The sequence below is a fragment of the Leopardus geoffroyi genome, chromosome C3 (genome assembly GCF_018350155.1).
Source record: "Leopardus geoffroyi isolate Oge1 chromosome C3, O.geoffroyi_Oge1_pat1.0, whole genome shotgun sequence".
NCBI classification, from domain to species: Eukaryota; Metazoa; Chordata; class Mammalia; order Carnivora; family Felidae; genus Leopardus; species Leopardus geoffroyi.
This window is the reverse complement of record NC_059338.1, coordinates 66,096,452-66,115,928: the sequence shown is the minus strand read 5'-3', so window position 1 is coordinate 66,115,928 and position 19,477 is coordinate 66,096,452. Positions and strand designations below refer to the sequence as shown.

General features: G+C 40.8%; 1 protein-coding gene across 1 annotated transcript in view; it reads left to right on the top strand.

Moving 5' to 3' along the window:
- Positions 1-19,477, top strand: part of LOC123586588 (kinesin-like protein KIF28P) — a 78,918-nt gene that overhangs the window by 34,291 nt on the left and 25,150 nt on the right. The window contains exons 6-8 of the mRNA XM_045455813.1: positions 7,284-7,438; positions 16,774-16,885; positions 18,259-18,326. Coding sequence (XP_045311769.1) covers positions 7,284-7,438; positions 16,774-16,885; positions 18,259-18,326 — 335 coding nt within the window. The remainder of the gene's footprint in view (positions 1-7,283; positions 7,439-16,773; positions 16,886-18,258; positions 18,327-19,477) is intronic.

Below are 19,477 nucleotides of genomic sequence, written 5' to 3'. Positions count from 1 at the left end.
ATAGATTCCTATTTCTATACATTAATAACAAACTAGTGGAAAGAGAAATTAAGAAAACAATCTTATTTATAATTCTAGCAGAAAGAATAAAATACCCAGGAATGAATTTAACCAAGAAGATAAAAAGAAATGTCCTCTGAAAGCTATACAACATTGATCAAAGACATTGGAGAAGACACAAATAATTTTTTTTAACGTTTATTTATTTTTGAGAGAGAGAGAAGGAATGAGAGTGCATGCGTGCAAGCAAGGAGGGGGTGGGCAGAGAGCGAGGGGGACAGAGGATCCAAAGCAACTCTGTGCTGACACATGATCGCGAGATCATCACCTGAGCTGAAGTCGGACGCTCAACTGACTGAGCCACCCAGGCGCCCCAAAGAAGACACAAATAAATGGAAAGACATTCCATGTTCAAGGGTTGGAAGAACAAATACTGTTAAAATGTCTACACTACCCAAAGCAAGCTACAGATCCCATGCAATCCCCATCAAAATACCAGTACTGTTGCTTTTTTTTTTTTTAATAGAACTACAACAAATAATCCTAAAATTTGTACAGAACCACAAAAGAGCCCAAATAACCAAAGCAGTCTTGAGAAAGAGGAGTGAAGCTGGAGGAATTAGAATCCCAGATTTCAAAGTATATTACAAAGCTATAGCAATCAACAGTATGGTACAGCCACAGAAGCAGATACATAGATCAATGGAGCACAACAGAGAGGCCAGAGATAAACACACACTTTTATGGCAATTAATCTACAACAAAGGAGGAGAGAACATGCAACGGGAGAAAAGACAGTCTCTTCAATAAACCATGTTGGGAAAATTGGCGAGCTGTGTGCAAAATAATGAAACTGGACTGCTTTCTTTTTTTTAAAAAAATTGTTAATGTTTTTATTTATTTTTGAGACAGAGAGAGACAGAGCATGCGCAGGGGAGGGGCAGAGAGAGGGGGAGACACAGAATCTGAAGCAGGCTCCAGGTTCTGAGCTGTCAGCACAGAGTCCGACGTGGGGCTCGAACTCACAAGCCGTGAGATCATGACCTGAGCTGATGTCGGACGCTTAACCGACTGAGCCACCCAGGCACCCCGAAACTGGACCGCTTTCTAACACCATACACAACAATAAACTCAAGATGGATTAAAGACCTAAAAGTGATAACTGAATGTAGTAAATAAAAAAAAAATAAATTAAATTAAAAAAAAAGAGGAGCGCCTGGGTGCTCAGTCGGTTGAATGTCCAACTTCGGCTCAGGTCATGATCTCATGGCTCATGGGTTTGAGTCTCGCATTGGGCTCTGTGCTGACAGCTCGGAGCCTGGAGCCTGCTTCGGATTCTGTGTCTCCCTCTCTCTCTGCCCCTCCCCCACTCTTACTCTCTCTTTCTCTCAAAAATAAATAAACATTTAAAAAGTGGTTTAACTTTTGGGATGAGCACTGGGTGTTGTATGGAAACCAATTTGACAATAAATTTCATATATTGAAAAAAAAAGTGGTTTAAAAGGTCTATTTAAAGAAAGAAAGAAAACATAGGCTGTAAATGCTCAGATAATAGTCTTAATAATTTTCTGGTTCTGTCTCTTCAGACAATAGCAACAAAAGCAAAAATAAACAGTTGGGACACATTAAAATAAAAAGGTTTTGCAGAGCAAAGGAAACCATCAACAAAATGAAAAGGCAACACACTGAATGGGAGAAGATAAATGCAAATGGTATATTCAATAAGGGGTTAGTGTCCAAAATACATAAAGAATTCATACAACTCAATATCAAAAAACAAAAAAACAAAAAAACCCAACCCCAAATAATCTGACTTAAAAATTGGGCAGAGGGCCTGAGTAGACATGTTCCAAAGAAGGCATACAGACACATGAAAAGATGCTCAACATTACTCATCATCAAAACCACAATGAGATATCACCTCACACCTGTGAGAATGGCTAGAATCAAAAGCACAAGAAATAACAAGTGTTGGTGAAGATGTGGAGAAAGGGGAACTCTTGGACACTGTTGGTAGGAAGGTAAGTTGGTGTGGCCACTGAGGAAAAGTGTGGAGTTTCTTCAAAAAATTAAAAATATAAGTACCATATGACCCAGCAATCCCACTACTGGGTACTCACCCAAAGAAAATGAAAACACTAGTTCAAAAGATATACATACATCTACATTTATTGTAGCATTATTTACAACAGCCAAGATATGGAAACAAGCATCAGTCAATACCATGTGGTATATATCCTCAATAGACTATTACTCAGCTACAAAAAACAATGAAATCTTGCCTTTTGGGACAATGTCAATGGACATAGAGGGCATTGTGCTACATGAAATGAGTCAGAGAAAGAAAAATACCACAGGATTTCAATTATATGTGGAATCTTAAAAAACAAGACAAATGAACAAACACACAAATAGAAACAGACTTAATAAATACAGAGAACTAGTGGTCACCAGTGGGGAGGGTTTGGAGGGATGGGTGACATAGGTGAAGGAAATTAAGAGGTACAAACTTGTAAAATGAGTAAGTCACAGGAATGAAAAGTACAGCATAGGGACTAGTCAATAATATTGTAATAACAGTGTATGGTGACAGACGGAGACTACACTCCCCATGGGGAGCATTTTGTAACATACATAATTGTCAAATCACTATGTTGCCCACCTGAAGCTAATATAATGTCGAGCCCCAACTGTACTTCAATTAAAAGTAAAATAAGGAACTTTGTAGGCTTTTAAGGACTATTCAGATATTTTCCAATTGTTAATAAACTTTATATAGGTTTGCACTATTTTTGTAACTTGATGTTTTATTTTAGTTGTTTTGTGTTTTCTTCCATTGTTGTTTTTTTGTTTTGTTTTCTTGGGCGGGGTGGAGGGCGAGACAGAGGATCTAAAGAGGGCTCTGTGTGGAAAGCAGAGAGCCCGACGTGGGGCTTAAACTCACAAATCCTGAGATCTTGACCTGAGCCAAAGGCAGACCCCTAACTGACTGAGCCACCCAGGTGTCCCTTAATTTGATATTGTAGAGTCAAGGGAAGAAATCCACTGAAAAATATATGTGTAGAAACCGAGCATTACGCTCTGCTTATTGGTGTCAGTAATAATATTAACCCCTGTTACTGTATGCCAGGCATTGTTAGAACCAGTATTTCTCTTATCTGTTGCCCTCCTAACACCTGAGATGCTATTATCCCTGATTTCCAACTCAGACAGTTGAAATTCTGACAAGCTATTTCTCACATTCATGTAACCAGCAAGGTGATCTGCCATATTCTAAAATCTATGTTCTCATCCCTTCGGTGCATGGCCACACCATCCTGAACACTTACTCATTTTGCAGATTTCCCAGTATCTTCTATTTAAAATGTTGATCCAATAATAAGAGAATATTATGAGCAATTATATGCCAACAAAATGGGCAATCTGGAAGAAATGGACAAATTCCTAGAAACATATATCCTACCAAAACTGAAACAGGAAGAAATAGAAAATTTGAACAGACCCATAACCAGTAAGGAAATTGAATTAGTAATCAAAAATCTGCCAAAAAACAAGAGTCCAGGGCCAGATGGCTTTCCAGGGGGATTCTACCAAACATTTAAGGAAGGAAGAGTTAACACCTATTCTCTTGAAACTGTTCCAAAAAATAGAAATGGAAGGAAAACTTCCAAACTCTTTCTATGAAGCCAGCATTACCCTGATTCCAAAACCAGATAGAGACCCCACTAAAAAGGAGAACTATAGACCAATTTCCCTGATGAACATGGATGCAAAAATCCTCAACAAGATATTAGCCAACCGGATCCAACAAAACATTAAAAAAATTATTCACCACCACCAAGTGGGATTTATACCTGGGATGCAGGGCTGGTTCAATATCCGCAAAACAATTAACGTGATTCATCACATCAATAAAAGAAAGGACAAGAACCATATGATCCTCTCAATAGATGCAGAGAAAGCACTTGACAAAATACAGCATTCTTTCTTGATAAAAACCCTGAAGAAAGTAGGGATAGAAGGATCATACCTCGAGATTACAAAAGCCACATACGAGTGACCCAACACTAATATCACCCCCAATGGGGAAAAACTGACAGCTTTCCCCATAAGGTCAGGAACAAGACAGGGATGTCCACTCTCACCACTGTTATTCAACATAGTATTGGAATCTTAGCCTCTGTAATCAGACAACACAAAGAAATAAAAGGCATCCAAATCAGCCAGGAGGAGGTCAAACTTTCACTCTTTTCAGATGACATGATACTCTATATGGAAAACCCAAAAGATTCCACCAAAAAACTGCTAGAACTGATTCATGAATTCAGCAAAGTTGTAGGATACAAAATCAATGCACAGAAATCAGTTGCATTTCTATACACCAACAATGAAGTGACAGAAAGAGAAATCAAGGAGTCAATCCCATTTACAGTTGCACCAAAAACCATAAAATACCTAGGAATGTATCTAACCAAAGAGGTAAAAAATCTATACACTGAAAACTATAGAAAGCTGATGAAAGAAATTGAAGACACAAAGAAATGGAAAAAGATTCCATGCTCCTGGATAAGAAGAACAAATATGGCTAAAATGTCGACACTACCCAAAGCAATCTACATATTCAATGCAATCCCTATCAAAGTAATATGAGCATTCTTCACAGAGCTAGAACAAATAATCCTAAAATTTGTATGGAGCCAGAAAAGACTCCAAATAGCCAAAGCAATCCTGAAAAAGAAAACCAAAGCAGGAGGCATCACAATCCCAGACTTCAAGCTACACTACAAAGCTGTAATCATCAAGACAGTATGGTACTGGCACAAGAACAGACACTCAGATCAATGGAATAGAATAGAGAACCCAGAAATGGACCCACAAACATATGGGCACCTAATCTTTGACAAAACAGGAAAGAATATCCAATGGAATAAAGACAGTCTCTTCAGCAAGTAGTGCTGGGAAAACTGGACAGGGACATGCAGAAGAATGAACCTGGACCACTTTCTTACACCAGACACAAAAATAAACTCAAAGTGGATGAAAGACCTCAATGTAAGACAGGAAGCCATCAAAATCCTTGAGGAGAAAGCAGGCAAAAACCTCTTTGGTCTTGCCTGCAGCAATTTCTTACTCAACACGTCTCTGGAGGCAAGGGAAACCAAAGCAAAAATGAACTACTGGGACCTCATCAAAATAAAAAGCTTCTGCACAGCAAAGGAAACAATCAGCAAAATTACAGGGCAACCGACGGAATGGAAGAAGATATTTGCAAATGACATATCAGATAAAGGGTTAGTATCCAACATCTACAAAGAACTTATCAAACTCAACACCCAAAAAACAAATAATCCAGTGAAGAAATGGGCAAAAGACATGAATAGACACTTCTCCAAAGAAGACATCCAGATGGCCAACCGACACATGAAAAAATGCTCCACATCACTCATCATCAGGGAAATACAAATCAAAACCACAATGAGATACCACCTCACACCTGTCAGACTAACGTTAACAATTCAGGCAACAACAGATGTTGGCGAGGTTGCGGAGAAAGAGGATCTCTTTTGCATTGTTGGTGGGAATGCAAGCTGGTGCAGCCACTCTGGAAAACAGTATGGAGGTTCCTCAAAAAACTAAAAAGAGAACTACCCTACGACCCAGCAATTGCACTACTAGGCATTTATCCAAGGGATACAGGTGTGCTGTTTCGAAGGGACACATGTACCCCCATGTTTATAGCAGCACTATCGACAAGAGCCAAAGTATGGAAAGAGCCCAAATGTCCACTGATGGATGAATGGATAAAGAAGATGTGGCATAGATAGATAGATAGATAGATATACACACATATATATGTATATATACATATATATGTGTGTGTATATATATATATATATATATATATATATATATATATATATATATATATATATATATATGATGGGGTATTACTCAGCAATCAAAAAGAATGAAATCTTGCCATTTGCAACTACATGGATAGAACTGGAGGGTATTATGCTAAGTGAAATTAGAGAAAGACAAAAATCCTATGACTTCACTCATATGAAGACTTTAAGAGACAAAACAGATGAACATAAGGGAAGGGAAACAAAAATAATATAAAAACAGAAAGGGGGACAAAAGAGACTCATAAATATGGAGAACAAACTGAGGGTTGCTGGAGGCATTGTGGGAGGGGGGATGGGCTAAATGGGTAAGGGGCATTAAGAAATCTACTGAAATCATTGCTTCACTATACACTAATTTGGATGTAAATTTTAAAAAATAAAAAATAAAGTTAAATAAAAAAATAAAAATAAAATAAAATAAAATAAAATAAAATAAAATAAAATAAAATAAAATAAAATAAAATAAAATAAAATAAAATGTTTGATCATCAGGGCACCCGGGGGGCTCAGTCGGTTAAGCATCTGACTTCAGCTCAGGTCATGATCTCACAGTTTGTGAGTTCGAGCCCCACGTTGGGCTCTGTGTTGACAGCTCAGAGCCTGGAGCCTCTTCAGATTCTGTGTCTCCCTCTCTCTCTACCCCTCCCCCACTCACTGTGTGTGTCTGTCTCTCAATAAATAAACGTTAAAAAAAATTAAAATGTTTGACCATCAAAATACTTGAAAGCAGCAATTGGTATCTAATAGATCACTGGGAATAGCTCTGCAAAATTGAGAGGGAGTAACAGAGATGTTTGGGCCTGGTGGTGTATTATTGTAAAATGCCATTGTAAAAAAGATGGCTTTTTCATTTTCATATGTTTTAAAATTTTATATGTTTTAAATTTATAATATTAATTTTTATTTAGAATATATATTATATATTAATTTGTTTTAAATTTTGTTTTAAATTTATATTATTTTTTATTTATAATATATAATACACATATTATATATTACATATTAATGTGTAATATGTTTTTTTTAATTTAATGTTTATTTACATTTGAGAGAGAGACAGAGTGTGAGCGGAAGAGGGGCAGAGAGAGAGGGAGACACAGAATCCGAAGCAGGCTCCAGGCTCTGAGCTGTCAGCACAGAGCCCGATATGGGGCTCAAACCCACGAACCGGGAGATCATGATCTGAGACCCAGTCGGTCACCTAACCAACTGAGCCACCCCGGCGCCCCAATAATATTAAATGTTTTAAATTTTATTATATGCTTTTGAGTGTGAAGTACAAGTAGAAAAAATGTTTTAATGTGTAAACTGTACTGACTTCATATGTAGCCTGCTACCACTCTGATAACATGACTGTGGTGCTCTCCCACACAGGTTTTCCTGGACAGAGACCTCACCAAGCAATCCACGATTAATTTGGTGGATTTAGCAGGAAGTGAAAGGCAGAAATCTTCAGGATCTGAAGGAGACAGACTGAGGGAAGGATCACAAGTTAACTTAAGTTTAACCAATTTAGGAAATGTTATCAGGTAAATAACCTGTGCATGGGTATTTATTTCTATCGTAAAAATGACCCCAGATATCAAAAATTAGATTAATCATACCCTTGATTCATGACCCACTGTCATCATTGGTTCATACCTGGTCCTCCTATTTCTTTTAAATGAATTGCTTTTTAATAAAATTAAAAACACTAATAAAGCCACCAGCCAACCCAAGAAATCGTTGGTATTTCTCTACTGTGCTCCCCTTGGAGGTAACCGCCATCTTGAATTTTGTTTACCCCTCTCTGTCCCTCCCTCCCTTTCTTCTTTCATCCTTTCTTGTTTTTATCACATGTGAATATTATTAGTTAGTGGCACTCATTTTTGAAATGTTTACAAAGGGTATAAAATATTACATTGTTTTCTCGATCCTGTTCTTAAGTGATTAAAGTACAAACTACAAAAAGTGCGCAGTTCTTAAATGTTCAGCTCAATGAATTTTTATATGTATATATCTGTGTAATTACCACCCAGCTCAAGATATAGAACATTTCCAAAACCCAGAAACCTCCCTTGTACTTCCCTCCTAGCTTTCACTTCCACCAGAAGAAACTGACCTGTGCCACTACAAATTGACCTTTGCCTAACTGTATAGATTTTCATATAGATGTGACCATTTATAAGAGGCCATTGTTTTTTGCATTTGGCTTCATTCACTAAGGACTGTGTCTAGGAGACTAGGCCATGTTTCTCATGGAGCAATTATTAGTTCTTTTTCATTGCTATGTAGCATTCCATTGTAGGAATGTGCCACAATCATTTATCCATTCTCCTATTGATGGACATTTCATTTGCATCCAGGTTTTGAGTATTCTAAATAAGGTTGCTATGAACATTCTTGTATGTGTGCTTTGGGGAAAATAATTTCTCATTCCTCTCAAGTACACACCCAGGAGTAGAATTGTCGGGATTGGCTTTTAGATCCAACATTATTAACAGTATGTGTCCATGCTATCTGTGGCTATAGTTAATTTACCTTCTGTTCTGTCACTAAACATTGTGCCTATGAGATTCCTTTTTGTAGTAGAAGTTGTTACTTCTTTTTCCTTATGATGTAGTATTCCATGGTGGGAACATGCCACAACCTCTTCATTGGTTCTCCTGTTGATTGGCATTTTGGTTGTTCCCAGGTTTTGTTTTTTTTTGCTATTACAAACGGCGCTATTATGAACATTCTTGTACAAATCACAGGGTATCAATATATTAAAGTTTCTTTTGAGTATAGAAAAAGGACTGAAATTGTTGGATTATATATAAGTTGTGTGCAATAATAAATTTTGAGGGTGGTGACAAGTTATTTTCCAAAATGGTGGGGCCAATTTACATTCCCAGCAGCAATGGATAAAATATCCCATTGATCCACATCTTTTCTAAGGCTTGGTATTATCACACTTCTTCATATTTACTAATTAAATGGGTATGAAGATACCTTACCGTGGTCTTGATACTCTTGGTTTTTAGCAAGTTTGAGCATCATGTGATATGTTTACCGGCAATATGTCTCCTCTCAAAACGTTCTGTTTTTCCCATTATTCTATCCAGTTACTGTCTTTTTATTGATTCATAGGCATCCTTTACATATTTTTATTACTCTTTTCTCAGGTATATAAGCACCTTCACCCAGCACATAGCATGTCTTTTCAATGTAAGGTGTCTATTGATGAGTAGAAATCATGGTAGTGGTTTTTGTTTAGCATTTCCTGAGTCTTATTTAAGAAAAGTAGCGTCTGAAAGCCATCTCCCTAAATTTCATTTAATTTCCTATCCATCTGGACTTGATTTCTGTGTGTAGTATAAGGTAGGCGTCCTTTTCATTATTTTTACCTTATAGATTACAATTTTTCCAGTTACACTGTTAAATAGTTCCTCCTCTCCTCAGGGGATCTTCTATGCTATCTCTGTCATAGATCAAAATTGAATATACGCTTAACCGTTACTTGCCTTTTTAATCTGATTGGCCAAAGTCTGAACAATAGTGAATGCTTTATCCTCTTCCTGAATGCTACAAGGATCTCCATCCTCCATATGTAATTTTGATATGTATTTTAATTCTATTCTTCTTTAACCCCAAAATACATTATTATTTCTGTGACAGTGTTCGTTTTTTTAAATTCTTCACTTTTCCCTCTCGAAATCCTCTTTCTTCATTAGTGCTATTGATATACTAGATTTCTTTCTGTCTCTAAATTCATTTTTTTATTAATTTTATTCATTTATTTTTAAATTTACATCCAAGTTAGTTAGCATATGCAATAATGATTTCAGAAGTAGATTCCAGTGATTCATATCCTATGTATAACACCCAGTGCTCATCCCAACTAGTGTTTTCCTTAATGACCCTTACCCATTCAGCCCATTCCCCTCCCAGGACCCTTCCAGCAACCCTCAGTTTGTTCTCTGTATTTAAGAGTCTTTTATGTTTTGTCCCCCTTCTTGTTTTTATATTATTTTCGCTTCCCTTCCCTTATGTTCATCTGTTTTGCATCTTAAATTCCATATGAGTGAAGTCATGTGATATCTGTCTTCCTCTAATTTTGCTTAGTAAAATACCCTCTAGTTCCATCCATGTAGTTGCAAATCGCAAGATTTCATTCTTTTTAAAAATTTTGTTAATGTTTTATTTTTGAGAGAGCGAGTGAGAGCGAGCGAGCACACAAGTGGGGGAGGGGCAGAGAGGGAGAGAGAGAGGGAGACACGGGATCTGAAGCAGGTTCCAGGCTCTGAGCTGTCACACAGAGCCCAACATGGGGCTCAAACTCACGAGCTGTGAGATCATGACCTGAGCTGAAGTCAGATGCTTAACCGACTGAGCCACCCAGGTGTCCCAGGTAGTATCAACGTTTTAACAATATTCATTCTTCTAATTCAGGAGCACAGAATATTTTCCCACTTTTTTGTGTCTTCAATTTCTTTCATAAGCTTTCTATGGTTTTCAGTATATAGATTTTACATCTTTGGTTAGGTTTATTCCTAGTTATTTTATGGTTTTTGGTGCAATCATAAATGAGATCGATTCCTTGATTTATCTGTTGCTTCATTATTGGTGTAAGAAATGCAACTGATTTCTGTGCATTGATTTTATATCCTGAGACTTTGCTAAATTCATGGATCAGTTGTAGCAGTGTTTTGGTGGAATTTTTTGGGTTTTCCATATAGAGTGTCATGTCGTATGCAAAGAGTGAAAGTCTGACTTCCTCCTGGACAATTTGGATGCTTTTTATTCCTTTGTGTTGTCTGACTGCTGAGGCTAGGACTTCCAATAGTATGTTGAATAACAGTGGTGAGAGTGGACATCCCTGTCGTGTTCCTGACCTTAGGGGGAAAGCTCCCAATTCTTCCCCGTTGAGGATCATATCAGCGGTGGGTATTCCATATACGGCTTTCATGATCTTGAGGTATGCTCCATCTATGCCTACTTTATTGAGGTTTTTTTTTTTTTATCAAGAAAGGATGCTGTATTTTGTCAAATGCTTTCTCTGCATCTATTGAGAGAACCATGTGGTTCTTCTCCTTTCTTTTATTGATGTGATAAATCACATTGATTGTTTTGCAGATATTGAACCAGCCCTGCATCCCAGGTATAAATCCTACTTGGTAGTGGTGAATAATTCTTTTAATGTATTGTTGGATCCGGTTGGCTAGTATCTTGTTGAGGATTTTTGAAGCCATGTTCATCAGGGAAATTGGTCTGTAGTTCTCCTTTTAGTGGGGTCATTGTCTGGTTTTGCAACCAACGTAATTCTGGCTTCACAGAATGAGTTTGGAAGTTTTACTTCCATTTCTATTTTTCTGGAACAGCTTAGAAAGAATAGGTGTTAACTCTTCTTTAAATGTTTGGTAGAATTCCCCTGGAAAGCCGTCTGGCCCTGGACTCTTGTTTTTTTTTTTTTGTTTGTTTTGTTTTGTTTAATTTTTTTTTTCAAAGTTTATTTATTTCTGGGACAGAGAGAGACAGAGCATGAACGGGGGAGGGGCAGAGAGAGAGGGAGACACAGAATCGGAAACAGGCTCCAGGCTCTGAGCCATCAGCCCAGAGCCCGACGCGGGGCTCGAACTCACGGACCGCAAGATCGTGACCTGGCTGAAGTCGGATGCTTAACCGACTGCGCCACCCAGGCGCCCCTGGACTCTTGTTTTTTGGCAGATTTTTGATTACTAATTCGATTTCCTTACTGGTTATGGGTCTGTTCAAATTTTCTATTTCTTCCTGTTTCAGTTTTGGTAGGGTATATGTTTCTAGGAATTTGTCCATTTCTTCCAGATTGCCCCATTTATTGGCATATAATTGCTCATAATATTCTCTTATTGTTTGTATTTCTGCAGTGTTGGTTATGATCTCTTTCATTCTTGATTTTATTTATTTGGGTCCTTTCCTTTTTCTTTTTGATCAAACTGGCTAGGGGGTTATCAATTTTATTAATTCTTTCAAAGAACCAGCTCGTGGCTTCATTGATCTGTTGTTTTTTGTTTGTTCCGATAGCATTGATTTCTGCTCTAATCTTTATTATTTCCTTTCTTCTGCTGGTTTTGGGTTTTATTTGCTGTTCTTTTTCCAGCTCCTTAAGGTGTAAGGTGAGGCTGTGTATCTGAGAACTTTCTTCCTTCTTTAAGAAGGCCTGGATTGTTACATACGTCCCTCTTATGACCACCTTTGTTGTGTCCCAGAGGTTTTGGGCTGTCATGTCATCATTTTCATTGGCTTCCACGTACTTTTTAATTTCCTCTTTAACTTCTTGGTTAGCCCATTCATTCTTCAATAGGATGTTCTTTAGTCTCCAAGTATTTGTCTTTCCAATTTTTTTCTTGTGGTCGATTTCAAGTTTCATAGCATTGTAGTCTGAAGATATTCACGGTATGATCTTTTTTGAACTTGTTGACAGCTGATTTGTGTCCCAGTATGGGATCTATTCTGGAGGATGTTCCATGTGCACTTGAGAAGAATGTGTATTCTGCTGCTTTAGGATGAAATGTTCTGAATATATCTGTTAAGTCCATCCAGTCCACAGTGTCATTCAAAGTCATTGTTTCCTTGCTGATTTTCTGATTAGATGATCTGTCCATTGCTTTAAGTAGGGTGTTGAAGTCCCCTACTATGATGGTATTAATATCAATGCGTTTCTGTATGTTTGTGACTGATTTATATATTTGGGTGTTTTGCATTGGGGCATAAATGTTTAGATCTTCTTGGTGGATAGACTCCTTAATTATGATATAATGTCCTTCTTCATCTCTTGTTACAGTCTTTAAAGTCTAGATTGTCTGGTATAAGTATCGCTACTCCAGCTTTCTCTTGTTGACCGTTAGCATGATAGATGGTTCTCCACCCCCTTACTTTCAATTTGAAGGTGTCTTTAGGTCTAAAATGGGTCTCTTGTAAAAAGCATATAGATGGATCTTGTTTTCTTATCCATTCTGTTACCCTATGTCTTTTGATTGGAACATTTAGTCCACTGACATTTAGAGTGAGTACTGAAAGATATGAATTTATTGCCATTGTGTTGCCTGTAGAGTTGGGAGTTTCTGGTGGTGTTCTCTGGTCCTTTCTAGTCTTTGTAGCTTTTGGTATTTTTTGTTTTGTTTCATCTTTTCTCCCTTCAGAGAGTCCCCCTTAAAGTTTCTTATAGGGGTGGTTTAGTGGTCATGAACTCCTTTAGGTTTTTTTTGTTTGGGAAACTTTATCTCTCCTTCTATTTTGAATGCAGCCTTGCTGGATAATGAATTTGTGGCTGCATATTTTTCCAATTCAGCACATTGACTATATCCTGCCACTCCTCTCTTGCCTGTCAAGTTTCTGTGGATAGGTCTGCTGTGCACTTTATCTGTCTTCCTTTGTAGGTTAAGGACTTTTTTCCCCTTGCTGCCTTCATGATTCTTGTCTGTGTATTTTGTGAAATTGACTATGATACGCCTTGCTGATGGTCAGTTTTTTTTTTTTTAATCTAATGGGAGTTCTCTGTGCTTCCTGGATTTTGATGTCTGTGTCTTTTCCCAGGTTAGGAAAGTTTTCTGCTATGATTTGCTCACATAAACCTTCTACCCCTTTTTCTCTCTTCATCTTCAGGGACCCTTAAGATTTGGATATTATTCCTTTTTAATGAGTCACTGAGTTATCTAATTCTTATATCATGCTCTTTTGCCTTAGTTTCTTTTTTTATGCTTCATTATTCTCCATAAGTTTGTCTTCCATATCGCTGATACCCTGCTCTGTTTCATCCATCCTTGCTGCCGTGGCATCCATTCAAGATTGCATCTCAGTTATAGCATTTTTAATTTTGTCCTGACTAGATTTTACTTCTTTTATCTCTGCAGAAAGGGATTTTATGCTTTTTCCAACCCCAGCTAATATTCTTCTTATTGTGATTCTAAATTCTGGTTCAGACATCTTGCTCCATTCTCCACTAGATGGGCACTTAGTTTACTGGGGTGGATCATTGTGGTGAGTGTACACGTGTATGTGCATGTGTGGGAGAGGTGAAAATGGCATCACCCAGCTACCCAGTCTCTAGTATCAGAACTCTGTGCTCTTGCCAACTGGCAATCAATCAACCCTCCCTTGTCTCCAGCTCCAGTCCACTCCCTGCTTTTACACTTTCCATGACCAAGCCATCAGGCTGCCAGGTGGCACCTCCCTCCCAAGTTTTATCTCAGATGGGGTTGTGTTTCCAAACCCTTCACCTCTGAGGGAACTGCAGCTTTGACCCACTTAGACTGTCTGGGGGAAGGTCTTGCCAAGCAACGGCTGGGTGCCAGCCCACAGCCCGGAACATTCACATGACTGCACTGCTGCAGATGCCCAGAGACTGTGGCCAGGTGCCAGCCCACCCCAGAAAAAGTTCACTCAATCATGTAGCAGCAGTGTTTCAAGAATTATGGTAAATCACAACACACATATGGTGCCAGGCTTCACCACCCCTTAACATCCTTGTTCCAACACCAGCAAATGTGGCTGTTCTCTGGGGTTCACCGAGACCTTTGCCTGTGGGAAGGCCACATAGCCTCTGCCAAATGTCCTCTCAGCAGGGGAACTGCCTCTTCCTGTGTGGCCCGAGGACCCCTCAGACCTCACTGTCTGCTCCTGGGGATTCACTCTTCCCACCAGAGCTCTGCCAGGTATAGAGCTGCGGAGTTTCAGACTGTGACCCCTGTTTATAGACTCTCAATGGTATTTAAATCCTCTTTTTTCTCCTTTCCCCCCTTCTTGTTAAGTCCCTTATGGGTGTTTCCACTCTTTCTCTTTCTCTCCAGCTGCTTTCGGGGGGAGAGCTTTTCCTGTACTCTCCCCCATCTCCATCCTCTTTCCACAAGTAAAAACACCTCTCTACCCTCTGTGGCTTCTCTCTCCCCCAGTTCACCTCTCCACACTGCTTATCTGCTGAGTTCTGTGGTTCAAGTTGTGCAGACTGTTGTGTTAACCCTCAGATCAATTTTTTAGGTTGGCCAGATGGTTTGGTGTTGATCTAGCTGCATTTCAGGGATGAGAGAAGCAAAAAGTTTCCATGCTGCTCTGCCATCTTGACCCCTCCCCTTCACTTCTTTTTTTCAAATGTTTATTTTGAGAGAGGGAGGAGCAGAGATAGAGGAAAAGAGAGAGAACCCTAAGCAGGCTCCATGCCGTCACTGCAGAGCCTGAATCAGGGCTCAATCTCACCAACTGTGAGATTGTAACCTGAGCCAAAATCAAGAGTTGGAAGCTTAACCAACTGAGCCACCCAGGCGCCCCAATTATTTACTCAGAGTTGTATCTAAGATCAGTTTCCTCCTGGTGGAAGTATATTCTGCAGAATTTCCTTCAGTGATCACGTGCTGATGGCAAATTCTGTTTTTGTTTGGTTGAAATGTCTTTATTTCACCTCATCCTTGGAAGATAATTGTGCCAGGGATAGAATTCCAGAAGTGTAGTATTTTCTTTCAGCTCATGAAGGATACAGTCTCCTGTTTTCTGCTGGTGGTCTAATTGCTATTTCCTTGAAGTCAATCAGTCTTTGCCCCTGGCTGCTTTTGAGCTCTTCTGTTTTGATGTTCTCCAATTCGGTTATGTTACATTTGAGTGTGAATTTATTTTTATTTACTCTGCTTGGAATTCCCTGGTCCCTATAGTTCTGTAGATTAGTGATTTTCACCAGTACTGGAAAATTCTCAGCCATTACTTCTCATGTACCATCTGTGACCACTTGTTTTCCTTCTCTTCTGTAACTTCAATTTAGATTATTTAAATCTCACTCTGTCCTCCATGTCTCATAACCTTCCTGGCTTGTTTCCCATCTCCATGTCTCCAGGCTGCAATCTGGTTCATCTCTTTTGACATATCTATTTCACTAATTCCAATAATAGCAGTGTCTAGTTTGCTGTTAAACCTGTGCAGTGTGTTTTAAAAAAAAAAAATTTAAGTTTATTTTGAGTAGAGAGCAAGTGAGCAGGTGGGGGGCGGGGTGCAAGGGAAAAAAGGGGAGGGAGGGCAGGAGGGAGGAAGAAAGAGAGAATTCCAAGCAGGTTACATGCTGTCATCACAGAGCCCAATGCAGGGCTCGATTCCACGAACAGCAAAATCATGACCTCAGCTGAAATCAAGAGTTGTACACTTAACCAACTGAGCCACCCAGGCGCCCCTGTCTTGTGTGTTTTTAATTGCAATTACTGTATTTCTTTCTAGAAGCTCCTTTAGTTTCTTTTCCAAATCAGCTAGAATACCTTTATAAATTCCTTTTCACTTTTTGTGATCATAATTTCTCATAGATAGGCTTGCCTCCCTCCTCCCCCGTTCTCATCAATGACAATGCTGCGATCTTTGCAGACCCTGGAGTTGGTGGGGAGGGGTGGCACATTTACTTCTCACGTACAGCTTCTGTGCTGCGTTGTTATATGGGGTCCTACCTTTATGGGTCGCTCTGGAGGAAGTACGGAAGAAAACAAGAAGAGGAATTAACCCCCTCCCCACACTGGCCGGCACACTGCTCGTGGGGCCACCCTCTTCCTCGGGTTGAAACTCTTTTCTATACACAGATTTACAATAGCCTGCAGGCTCTTTGGGTTTTCCTTACAGGGTTTAGTGTGTTAGAGCCTCAGATCCGGACTTCCCTCTGTCTGTCATGGTGTCTCCAGGGTTGATCTCAGAGAGGGAGCCAGTGGCTCATGTGGTTAGCTGTCTTGCTTCCGCATCTTCGTCCGGCAGATGTCTCAACTCTTGGATATCGTTAGAGTCACGTCTCAGGTTTATGGGGTCAAAGAGGAGACATGAAGGGTATTTCTGACTTATCCCCCGGGAGGCAGATTTCTTCTTGGCATATATATATTTTTAAATCTGATGTTTCTTTTTCATCCAGTGCTCTGGCTGATGCAGCCACGGGGAAGAAAGTCTTGCACATTCCCTACAGAGATTCTGTCCTGACCAAACTTCTCCAGCCAGCTCTGGGCGGGAACAGCAGAACCACTTTGGTAAAGTGACTTTCTTACAACACAGCAGACTGATTTAGCTATTGTGTTGTTGTCACTGTTATTATTAAAATCACGCTCACTGTACCATGATGCCGCATTTTGCATTCACGTCACACATTCTTACGTACGTCAAGACTCCTGAGACTCTTTCCGCTACAGTGTTCAAATACCGCCAATTTTAATTTTTTATTCATTTCTGTAGGTTTCAGATTCTTTATAAGGAACGTACACCACTATTATTGCCAGGAAAAAATTAGTACACATTTTAAAATAACACTGATGACGTCGTACTATTCTAAATCGGTGGTCATTTTGTGGCAAGACCGGAAATCATTTTGACCATGTGAGACACCAGGCAGCTGTTGAACCTGGCGAGTAGCTAAACTGTGTCATCTCAGCAAAGACTCCAGACTCTTAGTATCGCATATTTGCCAAGGGGGTACAATGTGGGATGTGTTAAAATCGGGACTCTCTGTTCTTCAGCTCCAGGTGTGAAAAGGAACAGACTGGCACATTCTGCCGGCAGGTTCATACTGGCCTCCGGCCTGCTGTCCCGGTTAGGAGAAAACTGCTCACTGCTGGGCCTGTTCTGTGCACTCTTTCCCAAATTCACAACAAAACACAATCTCTACTCTTTACTATTTTATCTTGCCTAAGTATCTACAAATATTTCATTTTGAAGCTGGCCTGTTGGCCTCATGGGACCTTCCCTGCTCCCCCTGAGGACCTGGGATAAAAGAAGGCCCATAAGATGCTCTGAATGTAAGACTACAAAATCAGGTGTAACAGGTCTGAGCAGGGGTGTGCCTGTGAGAGAGGAGCCTTTCAGGCCTGTAGGCTAACGCCCCGCCTGGGGCACTACCGCGCTTTAACAGAAAAATATGTGGTGGAGAGGAGGTTAGGGGGCGGGGGGTGGGGTCACTGGTCCTCTCAGGAAGCAGAAAGAAAAGAGAATCTGCAAGGCCAACATTCAACTGTCACTTGAATCCCCATCCACCCTCTGGGGACTTACTACTGAGGACAAGGGCCTGAGAGTGAGTCAGGCCCGGCTCCAGGCCCAGCTCTGCCAGTGATTATCAGACAGATCTCGAACACATGGTTTTTCTCCGGGCCTGTCTGTGTGTGTGTGTGTGTGTGTGTGTTGTGAAATTGTGGTGTTTGTGTCCTGAATCTGCGGTGTCGGTGCGCTGCAGAGGTCACGTGTATATGTGGCATACGTGGGGTGAGCACGTGCTATCAATGTGTGTCTGTGCCTTCTGAGTTGCAAAGTTCGAACAATACCGTAAATGACAAGAAATGCTATGAACCTTAGCGTATCCACAATGACAAATCCGTCTAAAATTACAAAATCTGAAAGGGACGTTCTTTTACAGATAGCGGCCATAAGTCCCGCTGACATCTGCTACGAGGAAACTTTATCCACGTTAAGATACGCCGAAAGGTACGTTTGTGGATACGTAGTATCCCTAGGGGTTCTAAGTCAGATTCTTCTGGTCCCCCTCTATGCAATGGGCTGGCAGTTCGGGGGAGAGGTCAGGAGAAGGCAGAACGGAATGATTTGTGAGAGAGAGAGAGGTGGGAGGAAATAAACAAAAGGAGACAGAACTGGGGACTCAGGCCCTAATGTCACCCCTATTCTGCATGGGAGAGGCCCCGTGGGTTCCCATCGAACGGGGAAGCCTGGGGGCCAATCCCATGCTTGGAATCCTTCTTCCTGTATTTTCCTGCCACATAGCTGCCCATTCACGTGTTTCTCCCTTGTCAAATGGCACACGGGTGGCGTGCGGGGGCAGGCAGGGGACGTTTATGCCAATAGGTGAAGACAAGCATGTGTGAGGCACTTCCCTGGGCTGTTGCCCAGCCTCCAGCTCCACGCTTTTCTTGGCTTTGGTCTCCTTTGCCCAGGCCCCGTGCACACGGGTTCTACTCTTGGGGTGGCCTGACAGTCTAGGCTCCTCTTTCCGGGGGCGGGGAGGGCTCTCCCTGCCAGCTTCCTTCCGTCCAGGGGGCCAGGGAGGCGAGCCTGCATACTCAGCCCCAGCACGAGGCTGCCGCCCGGACACGTTCCAGGCATCTGGATCCTGCTTCTCCTGACCCTTTAAAAATTTTTTTAAAACTGTTTATTTATTATTTTTGAGAAAGAGACAGAGCACGAGCGGGGGAGAGGCAGAGAGAGAGAGAGGGAGACACAGAATCCGAAGCAGGCTCCGGGCTCCGAGCTGTCAGCACAGAGCCCGACGTGGGGCTCAAACTCACGAACCGCGAGACCATGACCCGAGCCAAAGTCGGATACTTAACTGACTGAGCCACCCAGGTGCCTCTCTCCTGACCCTTTTAAAAAAGATAAGGGTGCAGGCAGAGGGGACCTCTAAGCAGGGTAAAAGCCACATGCTGCCACGACCCTTTCCCTTTCGCGTGGCAGAGTCCGGAATCCACCCTGAGGCCCACCCGCTGGGTTCGGACAGGAAGCTGGAATCCTCGGGCCTGGTCCCAGGAAGCTGGAGCTGGCGTGTGAAATGAAACTGCCACCTACCGTGACATGTCCCTGGTCAGGTCTACGGGCTTGCGTGTGGGTCAGAATCTGGCCCCACC